The sequence below is a fragment of the Oryza glaberrima genome, chromosome 3, assembly GCF_000147395.1.
Source record: "Oryza glaberrima chromosome 3, OglaRS2, whole genome shotgun sequence".
NCBI classification, from domain to species: Eukaryota; Viridiplantae; Streptophyta; class Magnoliopsida; order Poales; family Poaceae; genus Oryza; species Oryza glaberrima.
Window position 1 is genome coordinate 31,834,341 of NC_068328.1, and position 19,125 is coordinate 31,853,465.

Below are 19,125 nucleotides of genomic sequence, written 5' to 3' on the forward strand. Positions count from 1 at the left end.
GAAGGACACTGCTAGGCTGCCGAGATCAACTGTGAGACGACCAACTCGGCGAAGGCTAATCCTGCCAAGACCACCGTTGTTGGGCTAGCTCCGTGGATCAAGATGAACAAGATTAGCACGCCAAACTGCACTTCTTCTTTGAGATGGCTCATCAAGATGCATGCAAAAATCTGCACAGGATAGCTCCAATTGATTGGTTTTCAATGGCTTGCTCTCCTGACGCCTTCCATACTCATAAGTCGCGATGGTTTGTCCCTGTTTAATTTCTTTCTCACTCAGAGTAGGGTCGTCGAGAAAGAGGGAAGCTACAAGCTTGTGTTTATAAAGGAGTTCATCAGGTCAGGGGTCTAGCAGTTGAAGAAGTAAATTCCCTCTCATGAGTAGGCAGATGGCAATTGAATGGGCAATGGGGAAGATGGAAGAGGGGGAAAAAAAGCAGAATGTACATATAAATCAATGAGTGTTCCCAAATACATCTACCTAATTCTTGTGTTGTAGGGATTGATTAATTGGTTTTTTTTTCTTCCCAAACGGTAAGGTCGTTGCCAATATTTTATATAAATAAGAAGGTGTCCATTTTAAAAAGAAACGAGACCAAATCTTACCGTACAAAGTTCATTAAGAAAAACTGGACAAAATCACAACTACAATAACACTCAACAACTAACCTAAGCTAGCAAAGGCGGCGGAAACATGACAGCCAAGCCCAACACTCGTTGAGCTTCTAGGGAATTCGTAGTTTCCAGGGAAATAGGGAATATATCATGTCGCAGCTTAATACAGTGTGTATAAGCTGCTGCAACCTTCTCGACTGTGTGTAACTAAGATTAGCGTAGTCTCTTCCAAGTTCCTAGGTGCTAATTAATACGCTCAATGATATTGTTGTGCCATGTTCTATGGGACAAATTTAGGACAACAACAAGATCACGTCATGTTCTATGGGACAAATTTAGGACAACAAAAAGATCACACATATTTTTCAGAGAGTTCAGATTGTGTTTTGCATACTCAATTAGGTACTTTGCTACCCTCCAAAGACCGGGGTAAAATTAAATTTTTTGTTCATGTGCTTCACCAATCTGCCACCGGAGCTAAGTATTGATGAAAACTTAGCTAAAAGGAAAGAAGAAACTCAGAACTTGAAAAGGTTCTACATATATGCCGACCTTAGTTGAACATGGGGTGCACGTTTGGTTCCATTTAGTATCTAGTCAAGCTCGTTTGTGTGGAGCTGATTAACTGGGAAAACGTATCATATGCACACAAGGCTTCACGTGTATATACCATACACACCAACTAAAAAATATCCGAACTCAATTAGGTTACGTGGGTGGCATAACCTCGCCATCGCCCCCTCCCTTCCCCTCCTCTCCCCCGCCACGCTGCCACCCGAGCAGCTGCCGGCAAAGCCGGGCAGCTGCAAAGACGGCGACGGCGGGACTCCCCTTCTCCCTCACTCCTGGTCAACCGGTTGGGGCGCCGACGAGATCGGAGGACGAGAGCGCGGCCCCAGCGACGATGGCTAGATCCGACGCTGTCGAGTTCGAATTCGGTCCCCCTTGGCCGGATCTGGGCTGAGCCGCGCGGGTCGGCAGTGGCGCGGCGCGGTGGCGGAGGCGGCGGTGAGAGGGCCGCTCAGAGGCGGTGGCCGCGGCGCAAGGGCCGCGCGGAGGTGGCGGCGGCTGCCGCGGCGTGAGGGCCACGTGGAGACGGTGGCCCGAGGATCGAGCAGCGACCGCGGCGGCGAGGGGAGGAGTTGTCACCCCTAGCTCAGCGGCGTGCGTCAAGGGCGCATGGGGGAGGAGCTGCCTCTCTCTGGCCTGGTGGTGTGCGCGGGGAAGCGGTTGGCGGTGGCGGTGTCCCGTCTTCCCAGCTGGCTGAGCAAACCACTCTTCGTGGAGCCCCTCCCCTCCTATGGCCAGATCCTATCCTGGCCGTGGGGAGCTCCAGGAGAGGGTAGACCCGGCGGCTTGTGCAGAGGATGGCAATGCCATGGCGACGTGCGGGAGCAGGCCTGTGAGTCTACCTGAGCCGTGGGGTGGTGAACTGGTCTAACTGATGGCTAAAGAGATTATGTGGTGGTTCGGCGACAGTTGTTGTGTGGGTCGGTAGTGGCTCTGGATGGAAATCATTGGCGAAAGCCTTGCTTAGCCTTTGGCTGGCGTGACGATGGCGAAACCTTTGGCATCGTTCCCTTTTTGAAGGCGTCGTTATGGCGTTTTCTTCACCGCTACCAATCTCCAGTTGAAAACTGTAATCCGGTTTCCGGACGGACGGTGGTGGCGTTTCACGTCATATCCTTCTTGGGGGCATCGTCTTGGAGAACCTTACCCATGCATCGTTTACTGTTGGTGGACTCCTGTGTCAGCTCGATGCACTGGATGCCTAGGTGTTTGGTGAGGCCTTCTCCTTCTTGGCTCATTTCTTGTATTGGTGGCATCCAACTTCTTCGGTTGTCTCTATCGGGTAGAGTCGGAACTACTATGTCGTTGGGGTGCAACGAAGCTTGACAATGATAACATCTGCAGTTTCTCTCTAGGGATGTGGGTGTTGCCAGTGCAGGTTTTGGCGCTTCAGGGGCTTGGTTGATGTCCAAAGTGTGAGCTTGGTGTTGCTTTGCTCGGTTTGGTGGTGCCTCCAATGATGTCGTGATCACCGTGGAGTCGGAGCTGCTCGGTCGTTGGGCGGCAAGCTCAGCAACGATGACACGTGCCTTGTGACATCAACGTTGTGTGCCGCTTCTTCAGCATCTCGACGTCGATATTCGCTGTTGGATTCCGCCATTGTTTCGTTGATAGTTTGGCTAGAGTTGTGTAGAGCTCCGTGTGATGTGTAGTTGTACCGGCCGCGGATGAAGGACTCGGCGAGTCTCTGCTCGTCGAGAGGTTGTTTTTCTTTTTCTGTAGACCGTGGGTTTTTACTCTGCTTAATGAAATATAATTGGCAGTTCTCATGCCAGTTTAGTTTAAAAAAACTAAAAAATATCACTAAAAATTAAAAAAATTTATACATGTGCTTTCAATAATATTACATCTAAGTGTGAAGTCCCATCATCAAATTCATCCTATATAAAGAGGGAAAAAAGATAAATTCTGATGGACTTATAATATTTATTTTTAGGTTAAAATATAATGGATTTGAGGTTAAGATTTTACACATATGTGTAACAATATTGGAAGTATATGCACAATATTTTCTAAATTTTTTCGGTGATATTTGTTAGTTGTGTGCACACGAAGTTTGTGTGCATAAGATATGTTCCCGGCCAACTGAACCTGTTTTAGATGCACAAGTTTGACATGTGAGCCTCATGAGAATTGAAGGGACATTGGAGTTCAAACCACATGCAAGTGCTATCATTTCACCTACATCGTTTATTAGCTACCAAAATAATTTTTTGAAAGAACTTTTATATATGTGTTCATAGCAATTTAAAAGCTAATGATGAAAAATAAATTACAGCAAAAAAAATCAAAATTAACTCTCTAAGAAATATCGGAGCTGGTGAGAAGCAAAGAAAACAAATGTAGAGAGAATGGTCGTGCGATGGAGGGCCACAGCCATTCACAAGTAGTATCAAAGTCCAAGAACGACATAGTTACAACATCTCTTATTTGCTATAATTGCAAGTGTTCTCTCGATGCCTTCCATTCTCAAAAATCATCTTTCCTTTTTGAAGCCACAACATCGAGATCGAGAGAGAGGATTATGTTGTTATCAGGTAGCCTAGAATCAAGAACTGAGGAGAGGCATGCAGCGTCGTACTGTGGATGGATGCTGTCAACTTTTGAGCATTGATACTGACAAATTGACAATGGAGAGGAAGCTAGCAAAGGTTGATACCTTTCAAACCCTCGAATTCTTACCTTATATACAAGATTATTCTATAGTGCAAAATGATTGACATTGACATAGGTCGTTAAAATGTGAAAACTAACTGTGTTTATAGTCTATTAATATGCATATGGCTTTTAGTTAATATTGATTGACAAAGGGATTTGTATTAAACTCAAGAAAAAAGTTCAAAGATCCAATATAACCAATACTATATAAGATGGCAATATTAAATTTGAGTAAGACATCTGACAAGATAGGACACCGTACAGGAGGATTGTCACTACCAACCGAGAGCCAAACTTTGCATGAACACTCCAAAATTAGAACAATTAAAGGGGTCGATAAGAATGGGTACGAGGGCAGCGCCGACTCCTCGAGCAGCCAATGCTTCCAATCGTGCGACTAGTATGTAGCATCGGCGTTGCCCAGGCCTTGTGGGCAACGCGGGGAATCGAACTGCGGCCTATCGTTCTAGTATGCAACATCAGGGTCGCCATGATCCACACTGGAGGCAGCAAGGCCGTCTCTCATGTTCAACCTGATCAACTACTCGGTGTGGATGAGTTGTCTCATCTTCAACATTATCAGTCACACAGTGTAGCTGGCTTGCCTCTAGTGCAAGGCATCTTTGCCCAAAGTTTCCACTCTCTGCATGCAAAGACAAGTGAACGGTAGCTTTGATATGTTGATGTCCTAATGCTTGCTCTCCCAACGGCTCCCATGCTCACTCTATTTTTCTTGCTCACTCAGAGTCGGTAGGTCACAACTTCTCGTTGATATCAGAGGCTAAAGATCATCAAGAAAGAAAAGAAAGGAAACAATAGTGCAGGTGTTTATAGAGGCAAACAAGCCCCGAGAAGTGAAAACGAATGAAAGTGTGACATTTTCCTTGGGTTAGGGGAATATTGGGTGAAGAAGTGAATTCCAATTTAAAGTGAGCATGCAGAGAGCAACTGAACGGGCAATGTGGTGGATAAGTGAAAAGGATATTCAGGATGCACATATACCAGTATACAATCAATGAGTGTTCACAAACACATTCACATGTGCCAACAGCAAGGTACAACCTAAGCTCTATTTCATCTTACCCAGGTGTTGCATGTAATATAAAGCTATCAGGGACGTTGATAACTGATGTTTACACGCATTGCAATACAGAGGGCGGACAATAAGTGGAATAATCACAACTGCTCAAGATAATGCACTCTCCATGATCAACTCTCATGCACATTTTCTCTTAGAAAATCCGACTTCGGTTCAAAATAGCGGATACAGTGTAGTTACATCATGTTCATTCTTAATCCTGGCACCTTGAAAGACGTATCTTAGAAAACTGAACAGACCAAATGGACTAGTACATTGCATTTACCAATATAACACAACAAAAGAGAGCAAACATCAGACTGGAGTATAATTTTATTTTGTAGCCTGGGCAATGATGTTGCTTATAGAGCTAGCTTCCTCTTTAGCTGCCTCTACCAATGAATCCTGTTGAATTGGGAAGCAATTGTTAGGAGAAAATAGAACTACAAACTTTTCTGAAGGACATGGTTCTTTCTTCTTGTACATGGTGTGTGCATCATGGACAACAAAGTAGGACTTGCAAGTTGGTTCATAGCTTGGTACACATGTTAAACTTAAATTAGATGTAAAGAGAAAAGAGAAAAAGGTCAAGTAGAAACGAAAGAGCTTTTAGATGAAGAAGTCATATGAAACAAAAATAAACAGATCTAAATTGAAGACAGAAAAGATCAGATATATTCTACCACCCAAACCATATGCTCTTCCATAGTCATGGAAACAGGAAAAATACGGAGTTTAGGTTAGCTATGGTCAGAAATTGTACCTGTGCAGCAATTAGTCTTGCAACATTTTTCTTGCTAGATTCTTGAAGCTCACCAGCGATGAGAATTTCATCAAGTATGTAGTAGGCCTGCAAAAATGAATCATTGAAAATCATGAACACGAGTCCCGTAAACATGACAATAGACTAGCAAGAAGAATCATGTAAATTCCAATCCTAGATCCTCTGTAGTAGCAACTTCAATAGAACCAAAAGATATTACCTTGTGGAAATTGAATATCAAATCCAGCTCGCATACCTAATGAGGTTGAAACAAGGACTCAAAACAGCAGTACAACAAGCAAATGAAAGAGAAGCTACATAATAAACAGCATCAAAGCACTCACGCTGCCAAAATATCGGTCCAGTACTTCAACGAAGTGATGGATAATTTCAAGGACCTCGAGCTCATTGTCCTCAGCATCAATGCACATGCAGAAATACAGGCTCGCATACCTTGCCACCATAATTATAAACAGAACATAAAATAGCTAATTTAAAAGATACCACGAAGCAACATAACCGATTAGTCAAACAATAGAACACCAATGACATGCTGGAATCATACCTTCTGTACACAACCTTGTAACCCTTCCACTCAACAAAGTTGCAGAGTTTTGGCCCGCGTGTTAGAATGAGCCCACTGAGCTCACGGATAACCTTTTCAACAAGTGTAGAAAATTACATACAAGATAAACAGTACAGTGCAGCTCACCAACAGAACATAAGCAATTGGGCACTGCAAACCCAAGAATAATAAAATGAAGAGGCTTTGTGTATTCTGTCAAGAATGTTCAGTGGGCACCTACAGTGTTATTCATGGGCTCAGAACAGATCTTTCGGGTTTTGGCAAACATTAAACCCACAAGTGGAACCAAAAAAGAACCAATACCGTGCCTTTGAGCATGAGACAAGAAACATCATCATCATAAGGTCCACTGAAACATGGGTGCTAAATACAGACAGATCCTAGAACAGAATAATATGCTTGTTTAATTAGTGTGCATTTAAGCAAAAACAGCCTAAGTTGCAAACCCTGCTACGGCACATGGATCACACGAACTATAAAGCATATCGTCTAACTATTGAACAGAAGCAACAGCCACCGCTAGTGATGCTCAAAGAGCAGAGAAACAGCAACAGCATCATATGATCAGTGTTGGTACAGAATTCAGTACAGGATGCTGACCTTAGTCCTCTCCTTCTGGGTGTAAGGCGAGTACCACTTGGTAAGCCTCACCTTGCCCTGGCGGCTGATCAGGAGCACGAAATTGATCTGCAGAAGACCAACAACAGCAAATGGCAGAAAGTTCATCCATCTCAGTCCCAACACTAGATCCATTCCTACCACTAATAACCTCCGAGATCATCCTCCTCCCCCCGCGCAAGCAAACACAGCGCTCGCTACACAGACCACGAAACCGGCTAGAATGAACGGATCTTACCATGGCTACGCGGTAGGAGAGGTCGCCACTCGGCCACACGGTTCAGCTCCCGAGCGGCGGCGCCGGCGAACCGGTGGCTAGATCCGGGCGGGCGGAGAGGCAGATCTGGAGCGGAAGCGTGGGGGAGTGGAGAAGAGGCGGCGGACGGGACAGCGAGACACGAGCACGTGCGTGGCCGTCGAGCGGCCGCGAGCACTTACCGGAGGAGGAGGAGGAGGGAGAGGCGGTGGTTGCGGCGGTTGGGATCGCCGGCGCCGGAGACGATCAGGCGGCGACGTCGGCGTGGAATCGGAGTCCAAATGGAGAGAGACGGTGGGGTGGGTGGGATATGTTTCGCTTCGCTGGGTTGGGCTTAATGGGCCTGGAATATCAAGTGGGTAGGCCAAGCCCATGGGCCGGGTGTTCTAGCTAATCTAGTGGGCTTCTGCTTCCGTTAGGACGAATTTTTTTTTCATTTTAAAATTTTTATTTTTAATATTTACAGAAATATTATACTAGCGAAAATATTTACAGAAATATACCCTACCGCCCTCGGGGAGGCCGATGAGCAGGCGAAAACTGCATTTACCAGCAAGGGACCTCAGCGCAAAATACGCACACGGTACCGTGTGCCATGTCACCTTGTTGCTCTATACTTGGATGGCAGGGTCTATTTCTGTAAATATTTTCGTCGGTATAATATTTCTGTAAATATTAAAAAATTAAAATGAAAAAAAAATCCCGTTAGGACTGTTTGTAGGTAGAGTAGAGTAGACTACCATTAATTTTTTAAAAAAAGCTTAATCAAAGTTATTATTTTTCATTAGCTAGATAAGTTTGATATTATTTTTCTTTGCAGAGAGATACTTTGATGGGATGAATTATTTTTAAGAATCGTTAGGTTTAAGCGTTTGATCAAAATACTAGCACTGTTAATTATCCAGGTCATTATGCGTTACGTTGCATAGATTTAAAACCTCAGAAAGAAACGATACTCAACATTATTTAGAGCTCGATTACGCGTTTAAATGCTTTCCGTAACTCTCAATTAGAAAAGTAATCAATGCTTGTTTACTGGATCAAAATTGGTTAATTACGTATCCAATTGCATGCATCTGATCATATTTGAAGTCCAAAACTGAAGCAGAAGAAGTGAAGAACAAATTGAAAACAAGAAAAAAGAATAGGCAAATTTAGAGCTACACAAATGTATAAACGTCAACTAATATATTATTACGGTAACAAAGTTTATATGTTTAGTTAGCACGTCCGTTTACAAATTAAATACTGAAACGTACGTTAATTAGCAGCCTAATGATCGCTCTTGCTTCATACTCCCCCATTTCATTTTGAATGCAGCCATAATTTTCCGCGTACAACTTTAACCATTCATCTTATTCAATTTTTTTAAAAAAAATTAAAAATATAAATCACACATAAAATACTATTCATGTTTTATCATCTCATAACAATAAAGATATAAATTATAAAAAAACAGTCGATTAAAATTAGGCGTGAAAATGGGACGGAGGGAGCAGTGAACATTGAAACGTATAAATTAACTCGCGGCAGCATCATCCCGGCCGTACGATACGCCCTTCGTCTACGGCCCTATCACCGGCACCTTGTTCTCGAGGTCGCCTAGTTCGTCACCGTACATCTCTGCCGGCGACGGCGCGGCGGCCGCCGCTCCCTCGGACATGGCGGCGGCGCTGCCTCCGTCACGAAGCGCCATGACCAGCCACCACATCAGCGACAAGGGGGCCTCCGAGGCGGCGCCCGCCGACGTCGGGGCCACGGCCGCGGTCGCGACCTCCTCGTCGTCGACGGCGGCGGCGGGGCTTGATCTTCCTCCCTCCAGAAGGCGGATGCCGCGCGCCGACGACGTCGTCGGCAAGGTTGTCGCGGCGACGGCGGCGGCGAGGAGAAGAGTCGCGGCGACGGCGGCGATCCTGGCCATTTCCGGCGCGGGCGCGGTTTTGGTCTCGTGAGTCGTTTTGAAAGCGTGATCGATCGCGAGTGATGAAACCGGAGGAGACGAGGAGTGGATGCATATATGGCATTTTATATGTGTGCGATGGCGCGTTTAAACTCGATTGCAGTAACTACGGCACAACTAATGACGGTGTGTGTGGCTAAGACCCCTTTTAAAACTTACTAGCAACGAAAAACGTAGGAATAGAAAAAAAGGATTTTGATATAATTGTTGAATTGGATGAGGGAGAAAAACTCAAAGGAATGCTTTTAAAAAATTTGAAGTTATGCTAATTTTCCATCAAAATCTATGTAATAATGAGTCATTTCACATGAATTTTATAAGATTTAGAAGACTACAATCATTTGTATCAAAGGACTAAGTAGTAAAAACTACGTTCATGATATATGAACTTGTGTAGTGGGTATAAATAGGAACAACAACTTGCAAATTGCTTATTTCGGTACAATAACTTTGCTAGTCCGTGCGAACCTAGGTCAAAACGATCCACACAAGCAAAATTGATCTAGCCTGACGCATAATGATAAGTAATTTTTATTACACATAAAAATTTAAAGATACAAAATATGTTGTTATTATCCGTATGATATTTTTGATATTTAGATTAATAAAAGAATCAAAACAATTAAACATGCCCGGTCATGAAAATAAACATTGAAAATGGAGCTTCTAGACATAGAAATTAAAATGAATTTCCTAGTGTTACTTGCACTATGCCACGCCAGATTTTGTCTTGGCCCTAAAGATATAAATAAACATAAGATGACTTATGAAGGAACGAAAATTCCTCAGAAATGAAATGAAACAAACTTTTGCATCACTAATTTCGCTTTTTATTTGGATTGCAAATAAGATCTCCAAAACATAATCAAGTATGTAAATTCAACTGCTACCTCATCAGTACGTGCTAAGTTCTAACAATTTTGCTTGTTTGGATCATTTTTGTCCAATTCGCACAATATAGACAAGTTATTGTACTGAAATAAGCACTTTGCAACTTGTTGTACCTATTTGCATCCACCACGCAAGTTCATGTACCGTGAGCGTAATTTACTCTAGTAAAATTTATGTAGGATTTGAATCCTACTAAATTGCTCTATGAATTCTTTGAAAGTGTTATTTGGATTTAATAGTATTCCCTCCGTTTTAGGTTCTAAGATGTTTTAACTTTGGTCAAAGTTAAACCGCTTCAAATTTAACTAAGTTTATAGACAAATATAGTAATACTTACATTATCAAATTAGGTCTATTAAAATAATTATTAAATATTGTTAGCAACTTTTTGTGACAAGTCGATAAACACGATCGCAACACCTAAACGCCTTGCGGTGATATGGAGTCGCCAACCACCTCGATCTAGCCAAAGAGCCAAATCAAGATGGGTTTTGCAAAAAGAAAAGTTAAACCGGCTAGCGGAGCCAATTTAGAGATCAAAATCAGCCTCTAGGCCGATTTAGATCGATATGAGGATAACTACCCGTCTCGTGAGCAAAACGGAAGGTTTTCAGGATAAACCTACAAAGAGGTGTCGCACTCTCGCAGTGGCGGCGGACGGTTTACGACGAAGATGGACTAAACTAGGGTAAAATAGAAAAGAGTAAATTTCACAAAACTACATATACTTGTGTTAAATTATCACAAAACTACATATTTAAGAATGTGTATCACAAAACTACAGATTTAGCGTTAAACTTTTCACGGAACTACAGATTTAATGCACCATATCACAAAACTACAGATTTAGTGATTAAGTTATCAAAGAACTACATATTCTAGAGTTTAGATCATAGCACTATTATTTGTGATAAAATAGTTTTTAAATGTGTAGTTTTGTAATAAAATAGTTGTTAAATCAATAGTTTTGTGATATAATACCTTAAATCAGTAGTTCCATGATAAATTTAACTCTAAATCTGTAGTTTTGTGAAATACATTCTTAAATCTGTAGTTTTGTGATAGTTTGATCAAAGTATCTGTAGTTTTGTGAAATTTACTCAATAGAAAACATAGTAAAAGAACGATTCAAATAGATTGTATTCGGGGGTTTTACAATGAACCGGCCTTATCCCTTAAATAGGGGTTGGTCTTGCCCTCTACAGGCCCTTCTCCACATCCAACTCGGGATAGAAACCAAAGAAAACACGAAACATGCCTTCCCGACTAAGGAAACCCGAGACCCGACGAAAACAGACTCGGACTCGGACCCTGCCGGTCTGACCGCCCACATACCTGCGGTCAGACCGGCCCTACTAGCCGGTCAGACCGCCCATATACCTGCGGTCTGACCGGCCCTGTGAAGGAAACCTGGTACTTTCCAAACTTTGGCAATTTTCTTCTATTTCATCTATAGGTGATAAATTTGGGTGTAAATAAATATATTTTTATAATAAATTTGTCTTGGGAAAATATATTATAGAAAGGAAATCGGTGATGGGGCTCATCATCTACTGCGATTCCACGATAGAGTGTTGCAGAGCAGCAGCAGCAACTTGTACGTATCCATCCATTTTCTTGTTCAGATTTCACTTGTGTCTTTCCTCTCATGCGAATGAAATTGTGGAAAGAAGGATGAATATGAGTACAGAGGACGTGCTATGCGTATGTCGATCCAAGCTGATCAACGAAAGATTTCACGGGTTTGGTTGATGCCGTGGGGGTCCCGAACGCAGCCTCATAACCCTTCTCTCCTTCGACGTAAAACGAGACGAACGTACTGAGGATGTGTCCCGGCGCTTCTATTACAACGAAGGGATCAAGGGATCACATCCTTTTCTAGATTGCATTTGGCCGTATTTAGATTCAAATTTTTTTTCTTCAAACTTTTAAATTTTCCGTCACATCAAATTTAACACATGCATGAAACATTAAATGTGGACGAAAAAACCTAATTGCACAGTTTACATGTAAATCGTAAGACGAATCTTTTGAGCCTAATTACGCCATAATTTGATAATGTGGTGCTATAATAAATATTTGCTAATAACGGATTAATTAGGCTTAAGGGCATTCCCAATCCAATGACTAGGATGGTGTCCATAGCATTGAATAAGCTGTCACCTAGTGTCGATGTTTGATGTCGCGATTCCGGTATTTGCATGATATGGGGATCGTCGGTACTAGGGTATACGCGAGACTGAGGTAAAGGAGATGGAGACAGGGATTTTTATACAGGTTCGGGCCCGTGAATTGTCAGGTAATAACCCTACATCTTGTTGGCCGAAGCCGGTATTGCTCTTATTCATGATAATCACACCAGTACAATATTTGGGGTAGCCTATCTAACTGCTGTCGACATGGTGGTCTGACGATCTGACCCATAGTCGACAACAGGGTAGCCTTTCTCCTCGAATCCGTGCCCGGCGAGATCAGAGATAGTGCTTTCGTCTCTCCTGACAGTATCCGGAGACACCGTAGGGTACTAACCGTGCTAATCTCTGAAGTCGATATCCGGCGGCGTGTCTTGGCGTATGTAGGCTTCTATGTTGTGGCTTCTATGTCGATTATGTTGGGTGTTCATCCTCTCCCCTCTCCTCCTAGGGGGCTTGTATTTATACCCATAGGTGTCCCTTTGTCTAAGTAGAACTAGGGAAACCAATATGGATACAATCTGAGTAGTCTTTGTCGTTTCTATATAGAACTCTGGTTGTCTTTCCTTATCCAGAACTCCTCTTCCGTATAGGACATGGTATGTAGTGGGTCCTGCCGAGATTTAGTCAACTACTATTAGGTATGTAATATCCATAACCCTGACACCTAGGATGAAAAATGATGTGGCAATTGAATAAATGAAGAAAGAGAAGGAAACCATGTCTTGCATGAGACATGGTTTCTACACAACATCCAAGACATTATGTGAGATAAGTAGTATTAAATTTAAGTATGGAATAGTAGTGTTTGCATTGGAAGAGTAGTATCTAGTACTAGTTTCTTGATGATGTGGAGTTTATGGAAACTATGTCTAGTGTCTTGGATTGGGAATGCCCTAATAGATTCGTCTCACAGTTTACAGGCGGAATCTATAATTTATTTTATTATTAGTCTATGTTTAATACTTTAAATGTGTATTCGTATACTTAAAAAATTTTGGCACACGAACCAACTAAACAGAGCCTTTCTTTTAAACGGAAGGAGTATAGTGCACAATTAATTGACCTTATTAAGTATTAGAAAAAATGAAGAAAAGATTAACACGATTTTTTTAAATAACTTTCCTGTAAAATTTTTTATACGTTTAAGGGCAACCACAATGTTGCAAAAGTATAACCTTAAGATCCTTAAGATGCATCATGGCATTGGCAATAAGCTAGTACTAGGCAACAACAAGAAAAACCACAAATTTTGATAATTTGACCCTTTATAAAAACTATTTTTACAAATGAACCGTTGCCAAAACTTATTTCAAATCTGACCCTTTTGCTCAACGCCAAATCGTGTGGCGCTGAATTTAGACACCTCAGCGCCAAATAGCATGGCGTTGAATGTACGTTGGCACGCTGACTGTTTGAAAGCAGTGCGGAAAGCAGCTGACCGACGGGCGACGGTGGCGTGATTTGAAGGGACCAATGGCTGCACTGCCCGGGGGACGTGTGCACACGTCCCACCACCTCCCCACCTCCCCCGGAAATCGCGCATAGTAGGGGAGTAGGACGTCCTTTCGCCTCGTCGTCCACGTTGGAAAACGCCACAATAAAAGTCTACTCCACATCCCCGGGCAGTGCAGCCACTGGTCCCTTCGAATCGCGCCACCGTCACCCGTCGGTCAGCTGCTTTCCGCACTTCCAAACCTTTCACCCCTTCCTCCAGCCTACGGCAATGGCGGACTGGTCACGGCAAATCGTTAACCACCACTCATAAAAGCGGTAAATAGTTAAAAGCCCTGACACGGGAAATTTATCTATTTGTCACTCTTGTGATATGGCAATTAACGATTTGTCACACCGTGTCTATGACATATGGGCCCTCATGTGTCTATGACACATGGGATTAGTGAAATCGTTAAGCACCACTCAAGTAAGTGGCAAATAGTTAAAAGCCCCGGTCGACGCTGCCGGTGGACCTCATCAACCGCATCGCCCGCTGCTTCCTCCACACCAGCGACCTCGACTACTACATGGGCTACCGCGCCGTCTGCCGCTGCTGGCGCTCCGCCACCGACGACCCCAGGGGGGCGAGCGCCCGGGACCCCCGCTTCCGCCCCCGCCACTGGGCCATGCTCGACGAAGTCTTCCAGACCGACGCGCGCCTCTTCGCCAACGCCGCCACCGGCCGCTTCCTCCGCATGGACCTGCCGCTGCTCGGCCGCGGCCGCCGCTACCGCCTCATCGCCAGCGCCCCCGGCGGCGACCTCGTGCTGGCCGAGGCGAGCCCCCCCGCACGCGGTGCGCGTCCTCAACCCGTTCACCGGCGCCGCGAAGCGCGGCGCCACGACGCGCTTCGCGGCGCCGCTGCCTTGCGAGGACGGGTTCGATGCCCATGTCATCGGCGCTTCGCCCACCCTCGTCCTGCTCGCCGACGACTCCGCCAAGGCCTACTTTGCCGACCCCGACAGCGAAGGCTTCTCCGTGTTCGAGGAGAGCTACGCGTGCGCTCTCATCAGGCTGGCCGTCGTCGGTGGCCGCTACGCCGCCGCCGGCGAGCTAGGGACGGTGGCGTCGATCCTGGTCCCCGAGGCCATCAAGACGGGGCTCCCTCTCGCCGTCAAAATCACAAACACCTGTCGCGCGAACCCCGCGTTCCGTTGCTTCGTGGTGGAATCCGCGGGGGAAGCGCTGCTCATCTTCAAGATGGACAGAAAGATCGTGCAGATTTACAAGATGAGCACGGGAGGGGTGAAGGAGATCGATCGCTGGAGGAGGTGAAGAGCATCGGCGGCGGCCGCGCCATCTTCGTCGGCGCCACCAGGTGCATATCCATCAACGCGGATAAGTTCAACGCCATTGATGGCAACCGAATCAACTACCAGGAGCGCGACGACCTCACATCCGCGGACATCTACATGTATGAACTCGAGAGCGAGGAGACGACCAAGATCGGCGGAGCCATAGATTCGTTGAATCCCGTCTTCCTCGTTTCTACTGAACCTCCTTTCAGTCCAATTCAGCTCTTCTGCAGCTACGCCGACGAAGCACTGAGGTTCCGACTGGAGTGGGAGAAAATACTGCAAAGCCTCCCTGAGCGGCTTCCTGATGACATTATGGCTTCCATGGGTGCTGACCTGATGGGTGATTTTGAAGACGAATTCGAGGATTTTGAATATGAATTCAACGATTGATTCGTTCAACGTTTTCTGTGCTCTCTGTAGATCTATCTGGAGTTCTACCAGGAGTACTAGCTAGTGTTTACTCTGCTCAAGAAGCAGATATATTAAGCTTATTTTGGCTTTGGATGTGGCTCTGCAGTATATCTGCAGTTCAACTCCTACTTGAACATATCCTCAGGGTGTATTGCCGCTGGAGATCTGAAAAAATAGCACTCGTGGGTTAGGAAAATTGATCTTTTGGGTGTTTTTGTGTGGAACTTGGGTAGAAGATGTTGCTAGATGCAAGCTCCTGTGATGGAATTAGTGTTGGTATGTTTCCTATTGTTTTTAGGTTGGGCTTGTAATGAACCTCTGTAATGGACGTCTAGGCTTTCTTTCAAAGCCGGATCGTGATGATCTTTCATCTAAAAACACCTAAAATATATCGTATGGAATATTTGAAATGCTAGTGAGTTTGTTGTCTTCTTGCTGCAAATTTTGTTCTTAATCTCATTGGTTCAGAAACAAAATTTTGTTCGAGTATGTGTACATTTGTCTGATATGTCCATTCGCCAAGGTTAATTGAGCATTCCAAAAAAAAAATCCCCGCAAGCATCTAACCTATTGTTTATTTTGTAAGCAGATTCTGGAGTTTTATCTGCATATGAACCATCATCGAATCTTATAACGACAGAACGGTTTGTGCAATGTCGTTTAAGTTCTGGACTGAGGTAGATTGCTCGGCGGTCACCTTGGTTTGGCTTTATTTTGGATATTCGGATAGAAGACAATTTGTTTCTTTTAAATGGAAACACATTAATTTATTGTTTGAGGAAAAAAAAGAATGCTGACAACGATGGCCGGCCCTGTTCTTCACTGATTATGATTTTGGATTTTCATTTGCAAGCTTCCTAAGCGGTGTGTTTCGTGTAAAGGAGAATTCTATATCAAATTTTCCTGAGATACTTTTGTAGAACAACCTTTCAATATTGTATGATTTAATTTATTCGCTTGTACCCTTAAATAGCTATAAAGAAAATCAGATAATCCATTAATCCATCAATTTCAGCTATCTAAAATGGAGCCGATGAAGAAGACGAGGATAATAAACCATGCACGAAGAAAAAAAAATCTGTCACATTGCTGTATCTTTGCTGGAGTCTCACATATCCAAATATGATAAATCACTAGCTAGCAACATTTATCCTAGAGAGAAAAAAAAACATAAGGTGATTAAATTAGGATATATATAGTTCTGCATTTCATTATTCAGGTGTAACAATAATAATCTGAAGGCCATTTACATGGTCAAAACGACGCACTTCATCAATTCCGTAGGCGACGAAGTGAAAACCTTCACACGACATGGGCTACGGCCCATAAACCGGCACCTTGTTGTCGCAGTCAACTTCATCGCCGCCGCACGCCGCCGCGGCGGGGCCAGCCGCCGGCGCAGCTCCAAACTCCGGCAGGTCGGGGCCGAGAGCCGCCGCCGCGTCGTCGTCCAACGACCCAGACGATGGCGCTCCGGCCACCTCTAAGGGTACGATCACGCGCAGCACGCTCCTGTACTCATCCAGAGCGCGGCGGCCGCCGGCGACGCCGTGCGCTGTCGTCGTCGAGACGGCCGCGGCGGCGGCGGCGGCGACGGCGAGGATGGCCACGAACACCGTGAGCTTGGCCATTTCGTGTGGAGTGGCGCGCTGTGCCTCTTGCGCTGGAAACCGGAGGCTTGAATGGTTTTTATAGTGGAGAAGTGGACGCAATTAGTTCTCAGTTACTGTGGTGTAAATGCAAGTTAACCCAAGTGTAATAATATTATCAACTATAGTTACGTTTCGTAAAAAAAAAATTACGCACGACAATTTTTAATAAAAAAAAGTCCAGAAAAGAGCGGCCCCATCGTTTTGCTTATTCCCTATTTGCAAACAAAAAAATAATTTGTGAATAAAACTTTTATATACGTGTTCCTAGTGGGGGAGGCTAATGGGCAATCGCCCAGCGATCGGTTTGCCCCGCCTCCCCCTATACTCCTCCCTCTTCTCCCCCTTCTTCTGTTTCTACTACAGTACACCACACAAATTTTTTCACTACAGTAAATTTATTTATAGAAATACTATATATATATATATAATTTGAATTCAAATTTAAATTTGAATCGGGTATGTAAACTTTTGACTTATAAACTTTGGGTCTATAAACTTTAGGTGTATAAACTTTAGATGTATAGAAATACTATATATATAAAATATTTGAATTCAAATTCAAATTTGAATCGGATATAATTTGTAAGGGTTATCCACATACCTAATAGTAATTGACTAAATCTCGGCAGGATCCACCACATACCATGTCTTATACGGAAATTGACTTCAGATATGGAGGGAATTCTGGATAAGGAAAGACAACCAGAGTTCTACATGGAAACGACAAGGACTACTCGGATTTTATCCATATTGGTTTCCCTAGTTCTACTTGGACGAGGGGACACCTATGGGTATAAATACAAGCCCCCCTAGGAGGACAGGGGGACACCCATGATATGAGACGATCAACACGATCAACAACCACCATGGGGGACAAGACAATAAACACCCAACGGGATTAACACCTGACAAAATCAACACCCAACACAATCGACATAGAAGCCACAGCATACAAGCCAACATACACCAAGACAAGCCGCCGGATATCGACATCAGAGATACGCTTGGATCGACCCTATCCGGTACCTTCAGAGGCCGGCCATAGGGATCTAGCACTGTCTCTGATTCCGTTAGGGCGCGAGCTCGAGGAGGAAGGCTACCCTGTTGTCGACTACGAGTCAGACCTTCAGACCGCCATGTCGACAACAGTTAGATAGACTACCCCACATATTGTACTAGTGTGATTATAGTAAATAAAGAGCAATACCGGCTTCGGCCAACAGGATGTAAGGTTATTACCTGACAATTCAGGGGCCCGAACCTGTATAAAAATCCTCGTCCCCATCTCTTTTACCTCAGTCTCGCGTATATCCTAGCACCGACGATCCCTATACTGTCCAAATACCGTAGTCGAGACATCAAACGTCGACATAATTCAAATTCAAATTTGAATCGGGTATGCAAACTTTTGACTTATAAACTTTGGATCTATAAACTTTAGGTGTATAAACTTTAGATGTATAGAAATACTATATATAGAAAATATTTGAATTCAAATTCAAATTTGAAACGGGTATATAAACTTTTTACTTATAAACTTTAGATCTATAAACTTTAGGTCTATAAACTTTAGGTCTATAAACTTTAGATGTATAGAAATACTATATATAAAAAATATTTGAACTCAAATTCAAATTTGAATCGGATATATAAACTTTTGACTTATAAACTTTTGGTCTCTAAACTTTAGATGTGTAAACTTTAGGTGTATAAACTTTAGGTGTATAAATTTACTAAAATAGGAAAATAATGTGGTGCCAAAAATGAAACCAGGTGGAGGGGTGGAGGGAGGGAGGGGGGAGGGGATCGATCGCTGATCCATCCCCAGGGCGATCGATCGCCAAACAGGATTTCTGCTTCTTAGTGACCTAAAAGCAAATGTTGAAAAATAAACTTTAATAACAAAAAAAACTCTAAAATCAACTTTAAATTTAAGATTAAAAATTCAAATTTTGGTTTGGCTGATAAGTATAAGTATAAGTATGAGCGAAAAGATTAGTCCAGAAGACTTGGACCTTATGGGCCAAATTCAGTTGCTGGGCCGGATGGAGAAGAGCCCAGAAAAGCGAGGGGTCCACGAG

At 43.7% G+C, this 19,125-nt stretch overlaps 1 protein-coding gene and 1 pseudogene across 2 annotated transcripts; one reads left to right on the plus strand and one right to left on the minus strand.

Annotated features, from left to right (window-relative positions):
• Positions 1–5,048: 5,048 nt before the first annotated feature.
• Positions 5,049–7,434, minus strand: LOC127765101 (AP-1 complex subunit sigma-1). Of its 2 annotated transcripts, XM_052289929.1 has the most exons (7): positions 7,126–7,434; positions 6,870–6,956; positions 6,249–6,340; positions 6,028–6,136; positions 5,904–5,939; positions 5,684–5,770; positions 5,049–5,325 (listed from the first exon to the last, which is right to left on the minus strand). In XM_052289929.1, exons 1-7 carry the CDS (start codon positions 7,126–7,128, stop codon positions 5,254–5,256), a joined length of 486 nt encoding a protein of 161 aa, XP_052145889.1. In that variant the 5' UTR covers positions 7,129–7,434; the 3' UTR covers positions 5,049–5,253. The 2 variants fall into 2 exon arrangements, with proteins under 2 accessions (XP_052145889.1, XP_052145888.1); XM_052289928.1 differs by lacking the exon at positions 7,126–7,434 and having other exon boundaries at positions 6,870–7,037.
• A 1,370-nt stretch (positions 7,435–8,804) lies between these two features.
• Positions 8,805–16,075, plus strand: LOC127766424 (uncharacterized; annotated as a pseudogene).
• Positions 16,076–19,125: the final 3,050 nt, after the last annotated feature.